The following is a 16,735-nucleotide window of genomic DNA, read 5'->3' on the forward strand; positions in this document are numbered from 1 at the left end:
AGTCTGGGTTCCTAACTGGGGTGTGGCTGGAATCTGACAGGACACATTTTTGGTGCATTTGAGTCTCCCAGTTCAGATGAGTGTTCAGATGAGTTTTTTACTTTTCAGGGCTGAACTCTTCGCAGGAGTGTGACTGTCTCTGAAGCAGATCCATAGAGCCTGGAGCTCCTCTGGCTGGGATCCAGCCCACATTTCAAAGGCACTGCACTGAATCTCCAGCCTTGGTTAATGTGCAAAGCTATCAGCCAGCTCTGCTACCCACTTTCCCTGCTGCTGAAAGCCAAGAACTGCAGATACACCTTCTCCTGCTCCTCTGGAGTCTCTTCCTACACCCAAGAGAGTGAACTGAGGCACCAGTGGTGCTGTGCAGAGCACAGTGGGCGGTGGGCCTGAGCACCCCCGAGCAGGGGACACGTGTCCTGTTGTCCTGTCACACTCACCTGCTCCACGTTCTGACCTTTGGTCACGTACTCGTTGCCCACTTTGACACGAGGATGGAGCAGCCCCTTGATGAGGTCAGCTGAGCTGATCCCCATGAGATAGGCAGCTTTGTCAGCACCTGGAAAGCAGCACAAAGGAATGAGGAGCACAAAGGCAGGAGGGAGGTCTGGGAAGGGAAAAAGGAACCAAAATAAAAAGTGACCAGCTCTTATGATGATCAGTGCTAACCACACTGGTTTTTCCACCTGCTCCAGAGTCTCCTCCAGTGTCTAATGTGATTTTCCATCTTTGATAGTCTATGATGCTTTAAAGTCTGAACCTCCTGCCTGAGAGGTTACTGCTTGGATACCTGCTGCACCTTATCAAGTGCTTATCAGGTTTTAGTCTTCTTGGTCTGGGAATCTTGATGCATTTTCCAGTGGAAGTTTGAATTTCCATGCAGCGAATTTGAAGTGACCAGAAGAGAGGTGATTGTCTTTCATAAACTCTTAATAGCAGACTGTAGCCAGAAAAACACCTCTGTAGGGAAATCACTGCCAGATCAAAACCTTCATTAACTGCCAGGTAGCAGCTAATGCCTGTGCTGCCATTCCTGAGGCAAAGAGAACTTTTCCTTCATGAATGTTAACATGACACAGACTGATCCAGGTAGTCATTTCTGCTGGATCTCTGCTCAAGCCTTCCAAGTAAGGGCTAGAGCTCCCCTCTCTCACCCTTGCAAATGCTGGAAAGTCACCCTGTCCCTTCAGGTTTGCTCTGCAGCCTGACTGATCTTAGATCTGTGCTTTTCATTGGATTTTCCTGAGCAGCAAACCAAGAAAAGTAGTGACTGTGTCCTACTCTAGCTGCTCTTCAGGAGGCTGTGAGCTGAGCAGGTCGTGCTCATGGCCTGGCTCACCCTCTGTGGATGCCCTGCCTGGAATGGTGTCCAGTGAAGTGCAGGAGATGAGGAGCAGGAGGAGACTGCACAAGATGAAGCCCAGCCAGGGTTTGACACCCTGTGATGCTGCCGACATAAGTCTGATGCAGACGAGCCCATCTTGCAGAGAGACTGTCCTAAATATTCCTGCCCAAGGACAAGCCCTTTGTGCACCCCCAGCAGGGCCTAAGACCGTGTGGGTGTTTGGGATCAGGGTCACTGACCTCCACAGGCCAGGCATGGGGAGCTACCCCAGCTTGGCCTTGCAGGAACGTGGGCACCCAGCCAGGCTGGGCAGGTCTGGAGCACAGAGCCCAACTCACTTTCAGTGCCATCAGCCTCTGCCTGCTCCTCCCGCTGCTTTTGCTTGAACTTCATGTTCCCAAAGTGCATGATGGCCCCCACTATTTTATAGCAGCCATATTTCTCGTCATTGCTGAAGCCCAGGATGTCCATGGCGTGCTGAGGAGACACAAAGCAGTAGAGATAGAACAAATTCACCACGCTGAGGTGAGGGCTGGTTCCTTCTCCCACCATCTCCTAAGGTGCTCTCCCTGGCCTGGGGCTGGGCAGGGTGCTCTGTCTGGTGGGCACCTAACCAAGGAAACCTGTCTGTGGGGTTTGAATGTGGCTCCAGCTCCCACAAGACCTATTTGAAAGCAAAAGGAATAGCCTAGCATGCACAAGCAGGAGGTTTCCCAAGCTGAGGGCTCAGGAGGAGACCTGACCAATCTCTACAGCTCCCTGACAGGAGGGTACAGCCACGTGGGGTCAGGCTCTGCTCCCAGGGAACAGGATGGGAGGAAACAACCTCAAGCTGTGCCAGGGGAGGCTCAGGTTGGACATCAGGAAGGATTTCTTCCCAGAAAGGGTGGTCAGGCATTGGAAGAGGCTGCCCAGGGAGGTTTGGAGTGCCCATCCCTGGAGGTGTCCAAGGAAGGACTGGAGTGGCACTCAGTGCTCTGGGTGGGGACACAGTGGGGATCGGGCACAGGTTGGGCTTGGTGATCTTAGGGGTCTTTTCCAGATTTAATGACTCTGTGATCTTCTTTCTCATGGGCACTGTGGGAAGTGCTCACGTGCCACAGGCCCTTCCTGATGCAGGGAATTACCCTCCCTTCCCTGCCTGGATGAGGCTGTTGGTGGAGACCAGAGTCACTCTGCCCCTTCTTGTAGGCTCACTACAACCGCCAACAAACCAGAGGGAATTCCCAGCTGATTTAAAGAGGGACACACCAAAAGCCAGGACACATCCCCAGAGCTGCCCAGAAGGAGGCTGTGCCCTCCCCAGGCCCCCGGGCTGTGCACGTACATCCGTGGCCATGAGCTCCTCGCCATCATCCAGGTTGTCCACTGTTGTCACCCCCTGGGAGCAGAAGTGGTAGTCGTAGGGGTTGAGGGACAGCAGCAGCATATCTGTTGGGGGGTGACATGCAGAGGGTTAGGCCAGCCTGGCAGAGACATCCCTGCACACAGATGGCAGCAGGAAGGCTTCCCCAGCCTCAACTAGAGGGCACGAGCTGGGGGAGGAATGGCCTCTTCCAGCACAGGCAGGTCCCACATGGGTCCACCTCTTCTGTGCTTGCCTCCTGCTTGCTATCTTGGGAAATGGCCTGGCTGCAGACTGATTTAGAAGTGGCCACCATGCCCTTGTGACTCCAGATAAGATTACTGCTCTCTCAGACCTGCCTAATAAGGTGCTGTTCAGCACCAAGCTCAGGAGCCCACAGCCAAGAGCTGACCACCCCAGGGGGCTGTGCCAGCCATCCTTCTGCGTGGGGAAAGGCTTCCTGAGTGTGATGTGGCACCGGGAGGCTGCTCAGAGCACAGAGCTGCCCCAGCACAAACTCGAATCAGGTGGGGGGGCTGTCCTGGGGATCTACTCCAAGGCCCTGAGAGAGCTGTGCAGCTGTTCCCAAGCTCACCTGAAACACGTCATCTCACTAGGGAGGCTGAACGAGTTTGGAGGAGGCTGCAAAACACTTCCCTCTATCCCAAAATGAGTAAATCTCCAGCCTGCGAGCGCTGAGGTCAGTGCTGTACCCACCACCCCATGAGGACTGTGCAAGGCAGCTTTGCAAAGCACACTCCCACCTTGCAAAAAGACCCTGAGTGACCTCTGCTCCTACACAGTGGCAGAAAGGGCTTTAGTCTGACTTCTCAGCCTGTGAGGATAACGGAGGCTGGGCTAGATGGCCTCTTGAAATCCCTTCCAGCCTGAATTATGCCCCAATCCTATGATCCTGTGCAGCTAGCAAAGCATTCAAGGGCAGAACCTGCATGGTGAGCTGGCTTTGCTCATTCCTGTGGATGCCAAAGCTGACAGCAGAGCTCTCTGGGGTTGTTCTCAGGCCATCCTGCTCTAAGGGCTGTCTGCATCTTTGGCTGCCTTACCTTGCAGCTCTGGTTTCTTCCCAGAGAGGATTTGGTAGTAGATGTGGTAGCTTCGCTCTTTGGGTTGCTGGAAAATCACTCTGGATTTTTCCAGAAGATCTAGAATGAAATAGGGCAGAGGGGGTCAGAGGAGGGCTTGTTCCTTCCCAGAGCTGAGCCCAAATAGTGGGATGAATTCCCTCCCCAGTGCAGCTACTCACAGATGTCAATGTCTGCAGAGGCCAGTTTCCCTGAGGGACCAAAGTGGATGCGGATGAACTTGCCCTGAAAACACACACGGGAGGTAAGTGTGGGCTTGGCTACATAGGTACAATTCTGAACAGGCCCTAGAAACTGAATTAATTTCCTGCTTCTTGCGCTTCTGCTGATGCCAGGCAAGTTACTGGGCTCTGTAAAGGGGTGAAGTTCTCTGGTTTGTAACCTGCAGAAGCTCAAACAGCATTGCCCAGGGGTTTAAATACCAGGCAGGCAGAAATTTCACTGACAGCAGATAAATGCCTGTCCTCAGGCCTATTCTTACCACGAAGCACTTCTGCAGGGCGCTGTGACACTGAGCCTGCCCACAGCCCCTGCTCTGTGCTGGGCTCAGGGTCTCCCCTAGCAGTGCCTCCCTCCCCTCCAAGGCACAGGAGCCCTGCAGCCACAGCAGAGCCAGGCTGGGCTTAGCAAAAACAATGCTGCATCTTGGAAGGGACACACTCATCTGTTCCAGAGCACTCTGGGCTGTGCTCACTGTCCCTCTCAGCTCGGGTCCTGCCAGGGATGTCTCTCCAGCCACAGGCTGTGACACCAGGGCCATTCGTGCTGGCCACCATTTACTGCACTGACGCAACTAGAAAAAACTTGGCCCTGGCAGTGCATTCCCACTAGGGAAGCAGATCCCTGCTACATGCCCGTGGCTCACACTGCACGAACCCACAGTGCCACTCGCCGTGCCTCCAGCCCACACAAACACCCACAGCTCCCCGTCCTGCTGAGGCACTCACAAAACGCGAGGAGTTGTCGTTTCTTATGGTTTTGGCATTGCCAAAAGCTTCCATGGCTGGGTTAGCCTCGATGATTTGATCCTCGAGGGTGCCCTGGAAAACAAAACCAAAGGATGTGTGAGGTCCCACACAGCCAGAGGGGATCAGTCACCAAGAACTCGGGGCAGTGCCAGGGGCTCCTTGCTGCACTCCTTAGCTGTCCTTGAGGCACCTCCTGGCCTGCCCAGGCAATGCAGCTCAGTTCAGGGATCAGCAGAGCTGGGGTTTGCAGCAGTGCTCTCTGTGGGCTTCTCCTTGCCTAAACTGGTCCCTCTGGAGACCCAGGCTGCTGTCCCCTCTGCACACAGAAGTCCTTTCTTAGGAGCTACAATATGCAAACCAAGAGCAAGCTCGTGTTGTCACCACAACAGTCTGAATCATTTCAGGCTCTCTGACATCAGGCATTTCCTCTTCCAGCAAACCAAATGTCTAGGACAGCTCACATCAACAGCATATTGTGAAACAAGAGGTCCCTACACCAACAACATGCATGGCAGGGTCCCAGTGTGATGGGAATACACCACAGGTCCCAGCTGGCATGATCTGCTGGGAATACTGGAGCTCTCCTGAGCAAGCCCTAAGATTAATCCTCTCCTAACCTTGTTTTTCCATGTGTTTCTCTGCTCAAAGATAAAGAGACAGCCTCTGTCTAATGCAGGTAAAGCAGGACAGGGATTTGAGGAGAGCAGCAAGAGACTGGTGCCAAACCACATGAAGGATGGTGGGGTTTGACATCAGCAATAGAGATTGGTGGCAAAGGCACCTGCAGGATTTTTCACGGGAGTTTTTGCCTGTGCTCTGACACATGACAATCCACAGGGCTTTCCTTAGGTGGGGAACACCAACTCTGGGCTCTGCCCACCCAGAGCCACCCTCTCTTTCCAATGCTGGAACCACAAATGCTCCCCATCTCTGCAGCTCCAGGTGTGTGAAGGGCAAGAGAGACAGGGAGCAGCTGTGAATCACACAGTTACCAACACACTATCACCTGAGTATCCCTTGATCTCTTATCTTTAAACTCAGCCTGGCCTAAAATTACCTGGCCTATGAGATCCAGTGAGGGCAGCCCCAAGACCCACGGATTCAGCCCCTGAGCTGTCTCACTCTGAGTTTGTCCAGGTGGTCACTCATGTGATGATAAACATCCCCCAGCCAAGGGTGTGCACCAGCTAAAGGCTCAGAGAAATCAAGGGCCAAGGATGTGTTGGGAGCCCCAGGGGCTGAACCTTTGCTGGATTTCCTTGGAGCAAACACCTCAGAAATGTCCCCCAGACAAGGACATCAGCTGCCTGCAGTGGTGGGCAGAGCCAGTCTGGGGCTTTGCAGAGGGTGGCAAGTCCAGGCACCAGCAGGGCACCGATCTGCAGCCAGAGCACAGGGCTGCCTGTGGCAAAAAGGGTCTTCTCCTGCCCCTCAGCACCACCACCCTCAGCTGGGCTTTGAGGCTGAGGAGGATCTTCAGAGAGTGCAGGCTTCACCTCACCTTCGGAGGAGCCCACACCACCCCCAGGTAAACACTGGATAGGAATGAATGCTTCAGGAGTAATTATCCCTTGACGGAGAAGCTGGAGTCATAAAGGCAGAAAGACACCAAGAGATGAAACAGCAAAGCTTCCAACTATGGGAAGAGGGGAGATACAAAGCCAAGTGGAGAACTAAACACTGCCAAGGTGCTGCTCCCAGACCTAAGGTAGAAGCCCCACACATCACCCTGTCATAGATCTGTGGTGCAGCAGAACTCTGTCCTCAGCATTAGAGTCCACAACACTTACCCCAGTTTTAGTGGCAAGAGCTGCCTAGAGAAAGGAGAGAAAATTGTCTTTAGAAATCCAGAAAAGTCAGGCAAGAACCACAAGAAGCATGGTCAGAAAAGCAGGGCATGACCATTTAGTGCCAAAAAAAGTCCAAGAAAAAAAAAAACCTGGGAGGATTAAACTTTATAGGAGAGGCCAAAAAGTTGTTAAATAGATTAGCTCAAAAAAATAAAGAAATGCATCAAAAAGCAAGAACAGTTAAATTCAAACTCAAAGAAGGGGAAAGAAAATAATGCTGAAGTGTTGCTTGTCAGATACCTAAAGCAGCCAGTTTGCTTCCACGAGGGGAAAGCAGGCTGGAGCCTCAAGGTATCCAGAAGAAATAAGCAATTGCAAGGGCAGCTCAAAAATAACCAGCACCAAAGAAAAGCAAGAATCAAAACAAGAGCAAGAAAAGCACAAGGTAGAAAAGGGTCAAAATTAACAAATGGAGGGGAAAAAAGGAGAAAATGCTGAAAAGCAAGGCTTAAAAGAGGCAAGGTGGGAAATGGAAGGTTTACTTCATCCCTTTAATGCTGCTTAAGAACATCACTGGGGTGTTGAAGGAGGAAGAGAAGAGAAGGAGAACAACTAACGACCACCTCTTCCAGGCTGCACGGATTGAGCAGCCATATAAAAAAAGAAAATCCATTTCCCCTTGAGCAGAATAATTTCAAGCCTTGCTTGTTCAAAAGTCAGGGAAAAGCCAAGCCCTGGGCGGGTCAGACCAAAACTAGTTTCCAAACACAAAAAGTTGGGGAAGAAAAAGTAAGAAGAAGAAAGGGGAAGGAGGGGGAAAAAACTTTTAAACAAAGAAAGAAAGGAAGAAAACAACAAGAACTTGTTTCAAAAGAAGGTCTTACTACTTTCTTGCCCGGTGTGTCGCCCAAGGCTGCGACAATGGCAAAGTACTGAATGACCCGCTTGGTGTTTACAGTCTTACCAGCACCAGATTCTCCGCTTAGAGTAACAGAAATACACAGATCAAGGGCATGAGACAAAGAACAGGCACAACTCATCGCAGCCACCCTGAAGTCTCAGAGGGATGGAGAGGCTGGAGCTCTCAATCCCGCAGCCTGGCGGGCTACGTGCTTGTCTTTAGGGCTTGCCTTTGGAGCGACACCCAGCTCCAGGCTCCCCGCGTCCCTCCCGGCTGCCAGCCCGGGCTCTGCCCGGCTTCCGGAGGTGCCGCGGGGGCTCAGCTGCCCACTGCAGGCGTGGCACGAGGCGCCCACCGAGGCGGGCCAGCCCTGGCCGCGGGGCTGCAGCTGTCCGGGGTCAGCGGGGACCGGCCTCGCCCGCGGCCGCTCGGGCGCTTTCAGCACGCCCGGCTCTGCTGGGGCATCTCGGAGATGGCAGCGGCACCGCGCCGAGGTGGATCGTGCCCGCTGTGGGCTGCGGGGAGCTGGCGGGCCCCGCTGAGCTCATCCCTATAGTTAGTGAGCCGCTCTCCATTGTAATCCCAGATCACAAAGAGCCGGGGGCAGCGGGCAGCGGAGCCGCCACCGGACACGCGCCAAGCATCTCTCCGCAGCCCCTGCCTTTCCTAATTAGGCCATGGCCGAGGCTAAAAATGTCCGTGGCTCCTGGCAGCGGAGAAGGGTCCTTTAGAGTCCTTTATATAGCCCTTATCTATATGTCACTTGAAATCAACCTGGCCTCCACCCTCCCACGTCACCCTCCTCCCCCGCCGCCGCCCCTCCGGCCACCATCTCCCTCTGGCCTTGGCCTCCATCTCTGCTTTCCCCTCGCTCCCGGGAGGGTGCCGGTGCTCGGGGCGCCCCACGGCAGCTCCCGCAGCTGTCGGGGTGCGGGGGAGCCCGGCCCGCGCGGGCTTTGTCACCTGGCACGGTGGCGGCGGCAGCCTGGGCGGGAAGGGTGACAGCTGCCGGCATGGGGGGGGACGGGACACTGCCGGGGGGGCTCCTCTGGGCACAGGGTGCCCATCCAGGGAGCGCGGCACGGGGGTCTCGACTGCTCATAGCGGGGCTGGGCAGGGCGAGGGGATGGAGGGGCACTTACGTGATGAGCATGGACTGGTTTTCACGGTCTGGAAGAGAAGGAGCCGGCATTAGGGCAGCGCTGCCCACCCCACCCCTGTCCCAGGAGCCCGGACTCCTCCGTTTGGGGTCCCCCAGGGCAGGGCTTACTGCGCAGCATGTCGTTGTAGGCGTTGTCGGCGATGGAGTAGATGTGCGGCGGTGCCTCCGTGCGCCGCTTGCCCTTGTAGGCTGCCACCACGGGCGCCGTGTACACGGGCAGCCACTTGTAGGGGTTGATGGTGACACAGAAGAGCCCCGAGTAGGTCTGCGGGCGGAAAATGGGTGGATGAGGGAAGGGGGTGTCCCAATGGCCCCTCACCTCCCCAGCCCACGCGTGCCACGGGCTTACGTAGATCATCCAGTGGGAGTAGCGGCGCTTCAGGTTGTAGAGCACAGAGGCCTCGTTGAGGTGTGTCAGCATGGCCATGTCCTCAATCATGTCGAACTTGGGGGGGTTCATGGGCTGCACCTCGTCCTCCTTCACCACCCGCGTCTGTCAGAAGAGGGGGGACACGTCAGAGGGACCCCAGTTCTCCTGACAGTCCCGTGCTGGGGACAACCTTGGCCCCAGTGCCTGCTGTCATCCTGACAGGGCTGCCCACCGCTTTGGGGTGACAGGCCCAGGACAGCCCCACCAGCACCCAGCCACAAAGCCCAGCTGGGACAAGCAAGCCCAGCTTGTTCCCTCCTCAGCGAGAGGGGCTGTGGCTGAGCCTGCCAGGGGAGGTCCAAGCTGGGCAACACCAGGTTGTTCCCCTGCAGTGTGTTTGACACCCCCATCCTGTGCTCTTCTTCCCAGCCTAAAAGCCTGTGGCAGTGCAGCCTTTTGCTCCAAGAGATCCCTGGTTGTTTGGGCAAACAGCTGAAGCCTGTATCCCATCACTTAAAACTGGATTTATTTAATCCCACGAGACCAAGCACAGGGAAACGATCACATTACGTATCTGGCCTGGATGGGAGAAGCTGGATTTAGCAAATGGTCTTGTTAATAAAGATTAAATGAAATCTTTCAGAGGTTTATCTTTTTTACGGGTGAAGTGCATGGTGTTAAAAGGCATCAGGTGTCAAAAGTAGGAGGGTACACAGGATAAGGGTGGGCTTTATGTCTCTTGAAACTTTCTGCTGGAAATGCTGATCCAGGGAAAGCTGATATAGTTTCTGATTTTGTAAATCCATGACAAATCATGAAAAAGACAGTTTCAAGAGGTAACAGCAAAAGAGGGTTTTGAAACTGTTCTCAGAATCTGAAGGTGTTCTAAATATCAAAATTAACTTTTAAAATTTATAACTCCTCTATGATAAATTTTACTTGCTTTCCAAAATTCAGACAAAAATATTTTCAAAGCCTTGACGCTTTTCAAAGACAATTACATATCTTTTTTTTTTTTCACATTTGGCAGGCACGAACCCTTCTTAGTGCCATTCTGACTAGAGAAGAAATAGAAATAATGAAGTCTATCATCTACTGCCTGGCGAGGTCCTTGTTTTTTTTCCCCAGTTTCATACCAGTGTGAGTCTCTGCTCTGCAGTGGAGTTGCAGGGCCATGAGACTCTCATAGCCAAGAAAGGAATGTTAATTAAGATCATTTGCAGCTAATTGCACTGAATATTATCTTGACAAATACCAGCTGGTCCCTGCTTGCTTTGCCTCCCTCCCGCTGCCAGAAAGTTAGAGCCTCACCACCCAACACAGCCTGTCCTCCCAACTGCTCACCCCACTGCAAATCCGGGCTAAAACGAGCAGGAATTGGCCAATTGGCCCCTTACCTGTTGTTTCAGCCCTCGGGATGAGCCAGGCACTGGTTCAGCATCACAAAGGGCTGTTCTGGGGGGTGCTTCCCCATCCAGGAGCTGTGCTGGGCCAGCCCCACCGTGCCCTCAGTGTGTCCCGAAGGATACCCCGGCTGTGGCAGCAACCCCTCGATGGGAGATGCTGAACTGGGGCCACTCTTGGCAAGCAACTGGCCTACGTGTGCTGACACTGCTGTGTGTGTCCCCCCGGGGCACGACTGATCAGCGGGACAGGGCTATCAGCAAGAGCTCATGGCTTCAGACGTGATCTTGTCACACGTATCCCCCCTCTGCACACATTTGCTCTCCCTCAGAAAAGGAAAGGTATTTGCTTACTTCCTTATCTTTGGTTTCCACAGTGACTTTGCCACCAGAGCTTTCTTTTATTTCCACTTCAATATAGGCCTCTTTCTCGTCCGGGATCCAAGCTCGCTTCTTTCCTGTAGGAGAAATGGAAAGGAAAGGAAAGGAGACATAATATAGGTTGAAATGCAGGAGACCATTTGAAATTGTCAACTGAAAGCCACATAAATGCAGTTTGATAATGTGGAAGGACAGTGATTCCTTCCTATGTTCTTAGTCATAGGAGCTGGGATTTCTTTGCCCTTGTCGTGTTTGGCAGCTGTTTACTCTGCTGGAGTCAACTTCTAGCCTGACAGGATTCTGCTGCTTCATGTGTGCCTGCACTCAGACCGTCATGAGAAAAGGACAGCGTGAGGAAGCAAAATTCTCCTTGATTGCCCAACTGAGAGGAGCAACTTGGGCCCTGGAGCCTGAGCATAGGAAGCCGTGGAAAAATGGGGTGGCTGGGACAGGGAGGACACCTCTGAAATGAAACAAAGCTGCAGAAGGCTTTGACACCAGACCCTCAGCCCATCTCCCTCAGCCCCCTGCCCCTCAGGGTCGGGGGAGATGAAGGATCACCTCTACCCACACCTCAGCAAACCAGGGGAAATTCCAAAACCTGCTTTTCCCACTTTTGAGATCTTCCTGCCCTCCAGGGTGCTGGGGCAATTCTGCAGTGTCTGTGATGCCTTGAGGAGCAGCACAGGGAAAGGGGCAGGGAGGACTCCTAAGAGAGCCATGGCAGAGGGGCTGGCCCGGGGACACACACAGGGCTGTGCTGAGCAGCCTTGGGCTCTTACCATCGAACGGGATTGTCTGCAGCTTCAGCTGCTCCGTGTAGCTTTTCCGGAGGTACTGAGCAGCCTCCCCAAACTCGCTCATGTCCAGCATAGACATCTTGTCCGGCTGGAGGGAGATTTGGCAGCAGCGAAGGAAGAGTGAAGGACACTTGAGCCCTGACAGGAGGGAAGGACAAGGAGTCAGTGCATGGGGAAACTGCTCGCCATGGGGTTGAGAACCAAAAGCAACACGGACACCAAACAAGCTTTTAATTTTAGGGAGCGAGAGAAGACAGCGACAACACTGCTAGCTGATAGAAATTATATTAATGAGACAATTACTGAACACTTTCCCTTCTGCTCCTGTCATCCCCACAATGGAAGTCCCAGCTGGGTGAGCCAGAATCGCTTTGGTGTCAAAATCCACATTCCCACTTTAGGTGAGGTTGTCAGTAACACCCCTTTCCTTGATAAACTCAGCTAAAACCTATCCCTGCTCTACAGACCTGTTGAAGCCCTGGTGCCCTACACAAACCCTCTGCAAAGACCCAGGGCTATTCTGCTGACCAATACTGCAGGAAGATAAAAGCAAGGCTGGATGTCTTATCCCTGGGAAGACCCTTCTAGAAGGCTGCCGTGGCAGCTTGGAAAAGCGCTTTTGTGACCGTGCTTCCTAATATCCATCTAATGCAGTGCCACCCTACAGAGCTCTGGAACGCCGCAGCCACCACGAATGGAGCCACAGCTTGGCAAAACACACAGTCCTCAGCAAAAATGCTTATGATCCAAGTCTATCCCACCCTCCCCTGTGCCACCAGAGTCAGCCCCTGTCCTCTGGGATCAGCCACCCTGCAAGGGGGAAGCGGGTTAGTACAGGGGACACGCGTGCACACAGACATGCTCTGTATTACTGACCTTGGTGCTAGGACCGAGTGGCTCTGTGCGTGCTGCAAAGCCCCTTTTTATTGTGTCTGTCAAGGTCAGAGTGGGAAAAGATATGTCAGAAATTCCCATGTGTCATGTCCACGCAGCTCCATTGGTGCTGCTGTCCCACTGCCCGGACAGACACAAAAGGCAAACTTCACTTTTATCTCTCTGCAAATGCAGCCTGGTTATTTTTACTCCTGTATTGTCAGGCGAGTACAAAGGCAGAGTGAGAGACTCCAGCTTGGGAAGGCAGCACAGCTCTCCCAGCCTGCTCTGCCTGCTCCAGTGGGGAGCTGAGGAATGAGAGCTCTGCCAGTTCCTCCTGCACCTGAGCACTCAATCCTGCTGCTCCTTCCTCACACCATGCCAGCAGAGCTGCTGCTTGGTGGGATGTGTGTGGCCGCTGGCTTTTCCAGCTGGAACATCGCAGCTTCTCACTCAGCTCTGGTTTAGCCTCTCCCAGACAGCCAGTCTGGAAGGGAAGGGACCGCGGGGCTTGATCCTCCAGGTTCTGCTCTCAGAACTCCTCACCTTGGCATGGGAGTTTGTTTTGTGGCTAGGCCAGGTTCATAATCTCTCAGCAGAGAGGTTGCTGGGTTTCCTGCACGCCATTTTACCCAGCCAGCACCCAAAAGTGCTGTGTGCAACACGGTGATGGCAGCCTGGAGCACACTTCCATCCTGGCAGCACCACCACGGGCTGCCTGAGATGGGAATAGGACACCCTGGGGCCGCTCCAGCTTAAGGAAAAACGATTTAGCTGCTGGCATCCAAAGTGCAGTGAGGTTTCTACCCTGGAGAGCCAGAGCCTGTGGCTGCAGGGTTTGGTGTTCCCCATTCAGCACCTCTCACACCCCAGAGTAACTTGGGGCTGCTGTACCCTCCTGAGACCAGGGGAAACTGAGGCAGGGAGCAGTTAAGGATCAGCTGTGCAGTGCTGTGCCCAGGCTGGATGTGGCCCGGCCTCTGTCACAGCCAGAATAGCAGCACCGGAGGCTGCTTTGGGTGTGTGGCTTCAGCCTGGGCACACAGCCCAGGTTGCAGAGAGATTTTTGCAGCCCCAGCACCTGCCCTGAATCTGAGCCCCAGTCACAGTCAGTCTTTCCATCCAGCACACAGGTTTGCTGCTACACCCCCCAGTCTGGGTTCCCAACGCCGCCATCTCCGCACCCCCCGACAGAAAGGTCCCCTGCCCTCCCACCCCACTTTGGAGAGAAGTCTGGGAGATTCATGGGGTGGAGGAGGACTCCAGACCCCTCCCCTGTGGGTTGAGCCCCAGCAGGGAGGATGGCTAGGCTCAGGGATGGGTTAATGTTGCCTTCACTGGCTGTGCAGTGCAATGTCAGCGCTTTGCACAGTACCAGACTCCCCCAAGAGTTGAAACGGTCCCACGGAGGGGAATCTGTAGCATGAACAAGGACTTTGGGTACATCAGGATGAAATGGGGTGCAGGCCCCCATCTCCATGTCCCATGTGGGCACTCCTCAGCAGGTTAGTGTTCAGGAGTGCAGCTCCTCATCTGGCTTTGTGAGCAGCTGGTGCAGAGCTGCAACCCCACCAGGGACACCGTGGGCGCACCAGTCCTGAGGTCTCTCTTGAGCATGGCATGACAGAGGTGTTCAGTCTTGCCAAGATGGCAGAGTTCCAGGGTCCTGAAGAGCCACAGGCTCTAGTGGGCCACAGCTCCCTCTGAGGTTACCCTGGTGGTCTTCTGCCTCTCTGCCCAGGGCTCAGAGTCAGGTTTCCACCCACTCCCTGGAGGGACCCGAGGATTTGGTGGGTCCTGTGCCAAGTACCTTTGCCACAAGCGGCCTGGCAGTGGGATGAGCCCTTGGCCCAGACACACCAGCTGGCCCAGCCTGACACATTCTTCTCAGGGCATGTACTCGCCCCGCACTCTGCTCACCCCCTCCCCTGCCTTATCTTTAAAGCAATTTTATTTTCGGAGATTCCTCCTGCAGTTCCTTCTGTTCGCCCTGGTTTCTCACCCTCTTTGAAGAGGTTCCAGCAGGGTCTATCAAAGGCTGAGCAGATCTGTAGACGGGGAAATGTGAATTGGTCACTCCAGCAGCTGCTGAAGGGTTCTTCTGCCAGGTTTGGGTGTTTTTGGCGCTGGTGTTTCTGATGTGGTTTTCTGGATGGTGGGAAGCTCATCCTTGTGTGGCTGGCAAGGCCTGAGCTGTGCCCTGCTCAGGGAGGTGGGACAGGGCATTCCCAGTGGGGCAGTAGGATCCTATGGACCTCCCACAAAATCCCATGGGCACAACAAGGAGCTCATGGCTTCAGCCTGAGCAGAGGGGAGTTTTCACTAGGTGGCTCTTGCCCAGAATGAACAGTCAGCCTAAATGATCCACCAGCCCTGCATGTCCACCCTCAGCAGTGAAATCATCTCCCCTGACCACTGAGACACCCCTGTTCTCCCCCCAAGAGAACTCTCTGTGTGTGGTGCTGGTGTCCCATAATACAATGGAAAAGGATGGGGCTCCTCAGCCAAGCCCTGAGGGCTGGACAAGCCTGTCTCCCCATGGGGCAGGACACCACCAGCAACAGACAGCAGAGCTGCCCCTTCAGTGAATGTTTTGTGGTCAGACCAGCTCCTACCCAGCCCTGGAGAGCCAGGAGGGTGCCAGGGGCTCAGCCACCCTCTCCAGAGAAATCCCCTGGCTGCTCCCTGACCCCCAGGAGGAATGTTTCCCATTAGCAGGCTCTGATAAGTGGCAGGAAGGAGAATTACTCTCCGTGTCAGGCAGCTCGCTAGAGGTTTCCACACTTAACATATCCCCACTATCAGCCCCCTGAAATGCACTGGAGGGGGGTGCGAAGGCGGCTGATTAGATAAAGACAATCTGCAGAGGGGCTATTTCAGGCATATTTCCATGGAGTGGGAATGTCTGCTTGCAGCGAGGCAGGAGGTGACAGGCCAGTGCTGCCAGACTGGTCATATCCCCCCGGCTCAGCCTGGCTGTGCAAGGCCCCCTCCAAAGCAAACCCCTAAGCCCCCCCCAGTGCTGTCCCACGAGGGTGACCAAGACAGCAGCCACTAGCCCAGCACAGCTTTCCATGCCCCTTCGAAGTGAGCAGGAGATGGGGGCAGCAGCAATTCTGCTGCTGGGATCCCAAAGTTAAGGTGCTCCTGTGGGGTTTAGGATGGGGTGAGCACTGGATCCCCTCATCTCACAGCTCCCTGGGCACTTCCCAGCATGGGACAGTGCTGGACCCATCCTGAGCCGGCTGTCCTTTGGCTGGGGTGAGGTGCTGCCTCTCTAACCCTTCATGAACACACACAAGGCTGCCATGAGCACCTTCCTGCAGTGGTCCCCACTCCACCATGCAGGAGCCTCGGGCAGCACAGGCATGTTGGTGGCTGACCCTCCACATAGGAAGCCTCCAAAATGAGTATCAGGAATGAGAAAGCTCCTGGAAGAGATGTGGCATGAGAAATTAGTGTATAGAGTTAGTGAGCAAGGTCACACGCAGGCATGGAGAGAGTGAGGTCACCTGGGGACCGGGAAAATCGGAGAGGTTTTGTTTGTTCGCCTTGGATTTTCCAGATTTGAGGTTCCAAGGGGTTTTGTTCTGGGGATTGCCATCATAAAGCATCTGTGTAGGAATGAAGGTTGTACTGAACACTGCAAAATTACAGGAATATGTGAGCCTTTGGTGAGGTTTTGGCAATGCACTTCAAAACAATGAGAGTAAAGAGAATCTTGCCTTGTTCATTTGAATACTTAATAGCACCTTAATTGCAGCTGGCCTGCCAGGACAGACCCTGGAACACGGCAGCCTTTGGAAATCATGACCAGCAGCTGCCTTGGAGGCTGCAAGGGAGGGGCAGAGGCTGATCAGAGCCAGAACAGTTCCGACACTCTGTGGGCAGGGTCTGCCCCTGCAGTGCCCCAACCACTCTGGTTTTGCACTGGTTTTCATCTGCTGTGTGATCTGGGAGCAGATTTGGGAGATTTTTGGAGGAGGTTGGGTGGGTGTTGGCCTGCACATACACACCAAGCCCAGCCACACCAGCAGCTGCCTGCAGAGCATCAGTTCCTGGGACGATCCCATCCCAGCCCCCTGCTCTCTCCATCCCTCTTGCACCTTCTCCCTCATGCCACAGGAAGCCTCCCCACTGCTCTGGGTCATCAACCCTCACACGAGATCGAGCTCAGTCCATCTCGTGGCAGGGGAAATTGTTCAAAGTGGAGTGGCAACAAGCATGGGAGTTCTTTATGGGATCTGGTCAGCTTGGACCCTTCTCAAGACCCAGGAGGGAGGAATATTCCTGC

The 16,735-nt window shown here is 54.2% G+C and overlaps 1 protein-coding gene across 2 annotated transcripts in view; it reads right to left on the reverse strand.

Moving 5' to 3' along the window:
• The window catches only part of MYH7B (myosin heavy chain 7B), a 28,372-nt gene extending 15,868 nt beyond the window's left edge, over positions 1-12,504 (reverse strand). Inside the window, exons 1-14 of one of the 2 annotated variants that reach the window (XM_048321577.1) lie at positions 12,445-12,504; positions 11,551-11,706; positions 10,742-10,845; positions 8,964-9,107; positions 8,723-8,879; positions 8,595-8,622; positions 7,436-7,532; positions 6,552-6,575; positions 4,741-4,833; positions 3,955-4,018; positions 3,755-3,853; positions 2,673-2,776; positions 1,684-1,822; positions 441-559 (exon numbers count right to left, since the gene is read on the reverse strand). In XM_048321577.1, the coding sequence (XP_048177534.1) occupies positions 441-559; positions 1,684-1,822; positions 2,673-2,776; positions 3,755-3,853; positions 3,955-4,018; positions 4,741-4,833; positions 6,552-6,575; positions 7,436-7,532; positions 8,595-8,622; positions 8,723-8,879; positions 8,964-9,107; positions 10,742-10,845; positions 11,551-11,647 (1,269 nt within the window). In that variant the 5' untranslated portion in view covers positions 11,648-11,706; positions 12,445-12,504. Of the gene's footprint in view, positions 1-440; positions 560-1,683; positions 1,823-2,672; positions 2,777-3,754; positions 3,854-3,954; positions 4,019-4,740; positions 4,834-6,551; positions 6,576-7,435; positions 7,533-8,594; positions 8,623-8,722; positions 8,880-8,963; positions 9,108-10,741; positions 10,846-11,550; positions 11,707-12,444 lie in introns of those variants that run through there. The other variant, XM_048321578.1, reaches the window with a different exon arrangement.
• Positions 12,505-16,735: the final 4,231 nt, after the last annotated feature.

The sequence above is a fragment of the Corvus hawaiiensis genome, chromosome 17, assembly GCF_020740725.1.
Source record: "Corvus hawaiiensis isolate bCorHaw1 chromosome 17, bCorHaw1.pri.cur, whole genome shotgun sequence".
Taxonomy (NCBI): Eukaryota; Metazoa; Chordata; class Aves; order Passeriformes; family Corvidae; genus Corvus; species Corvus hawaiiensis.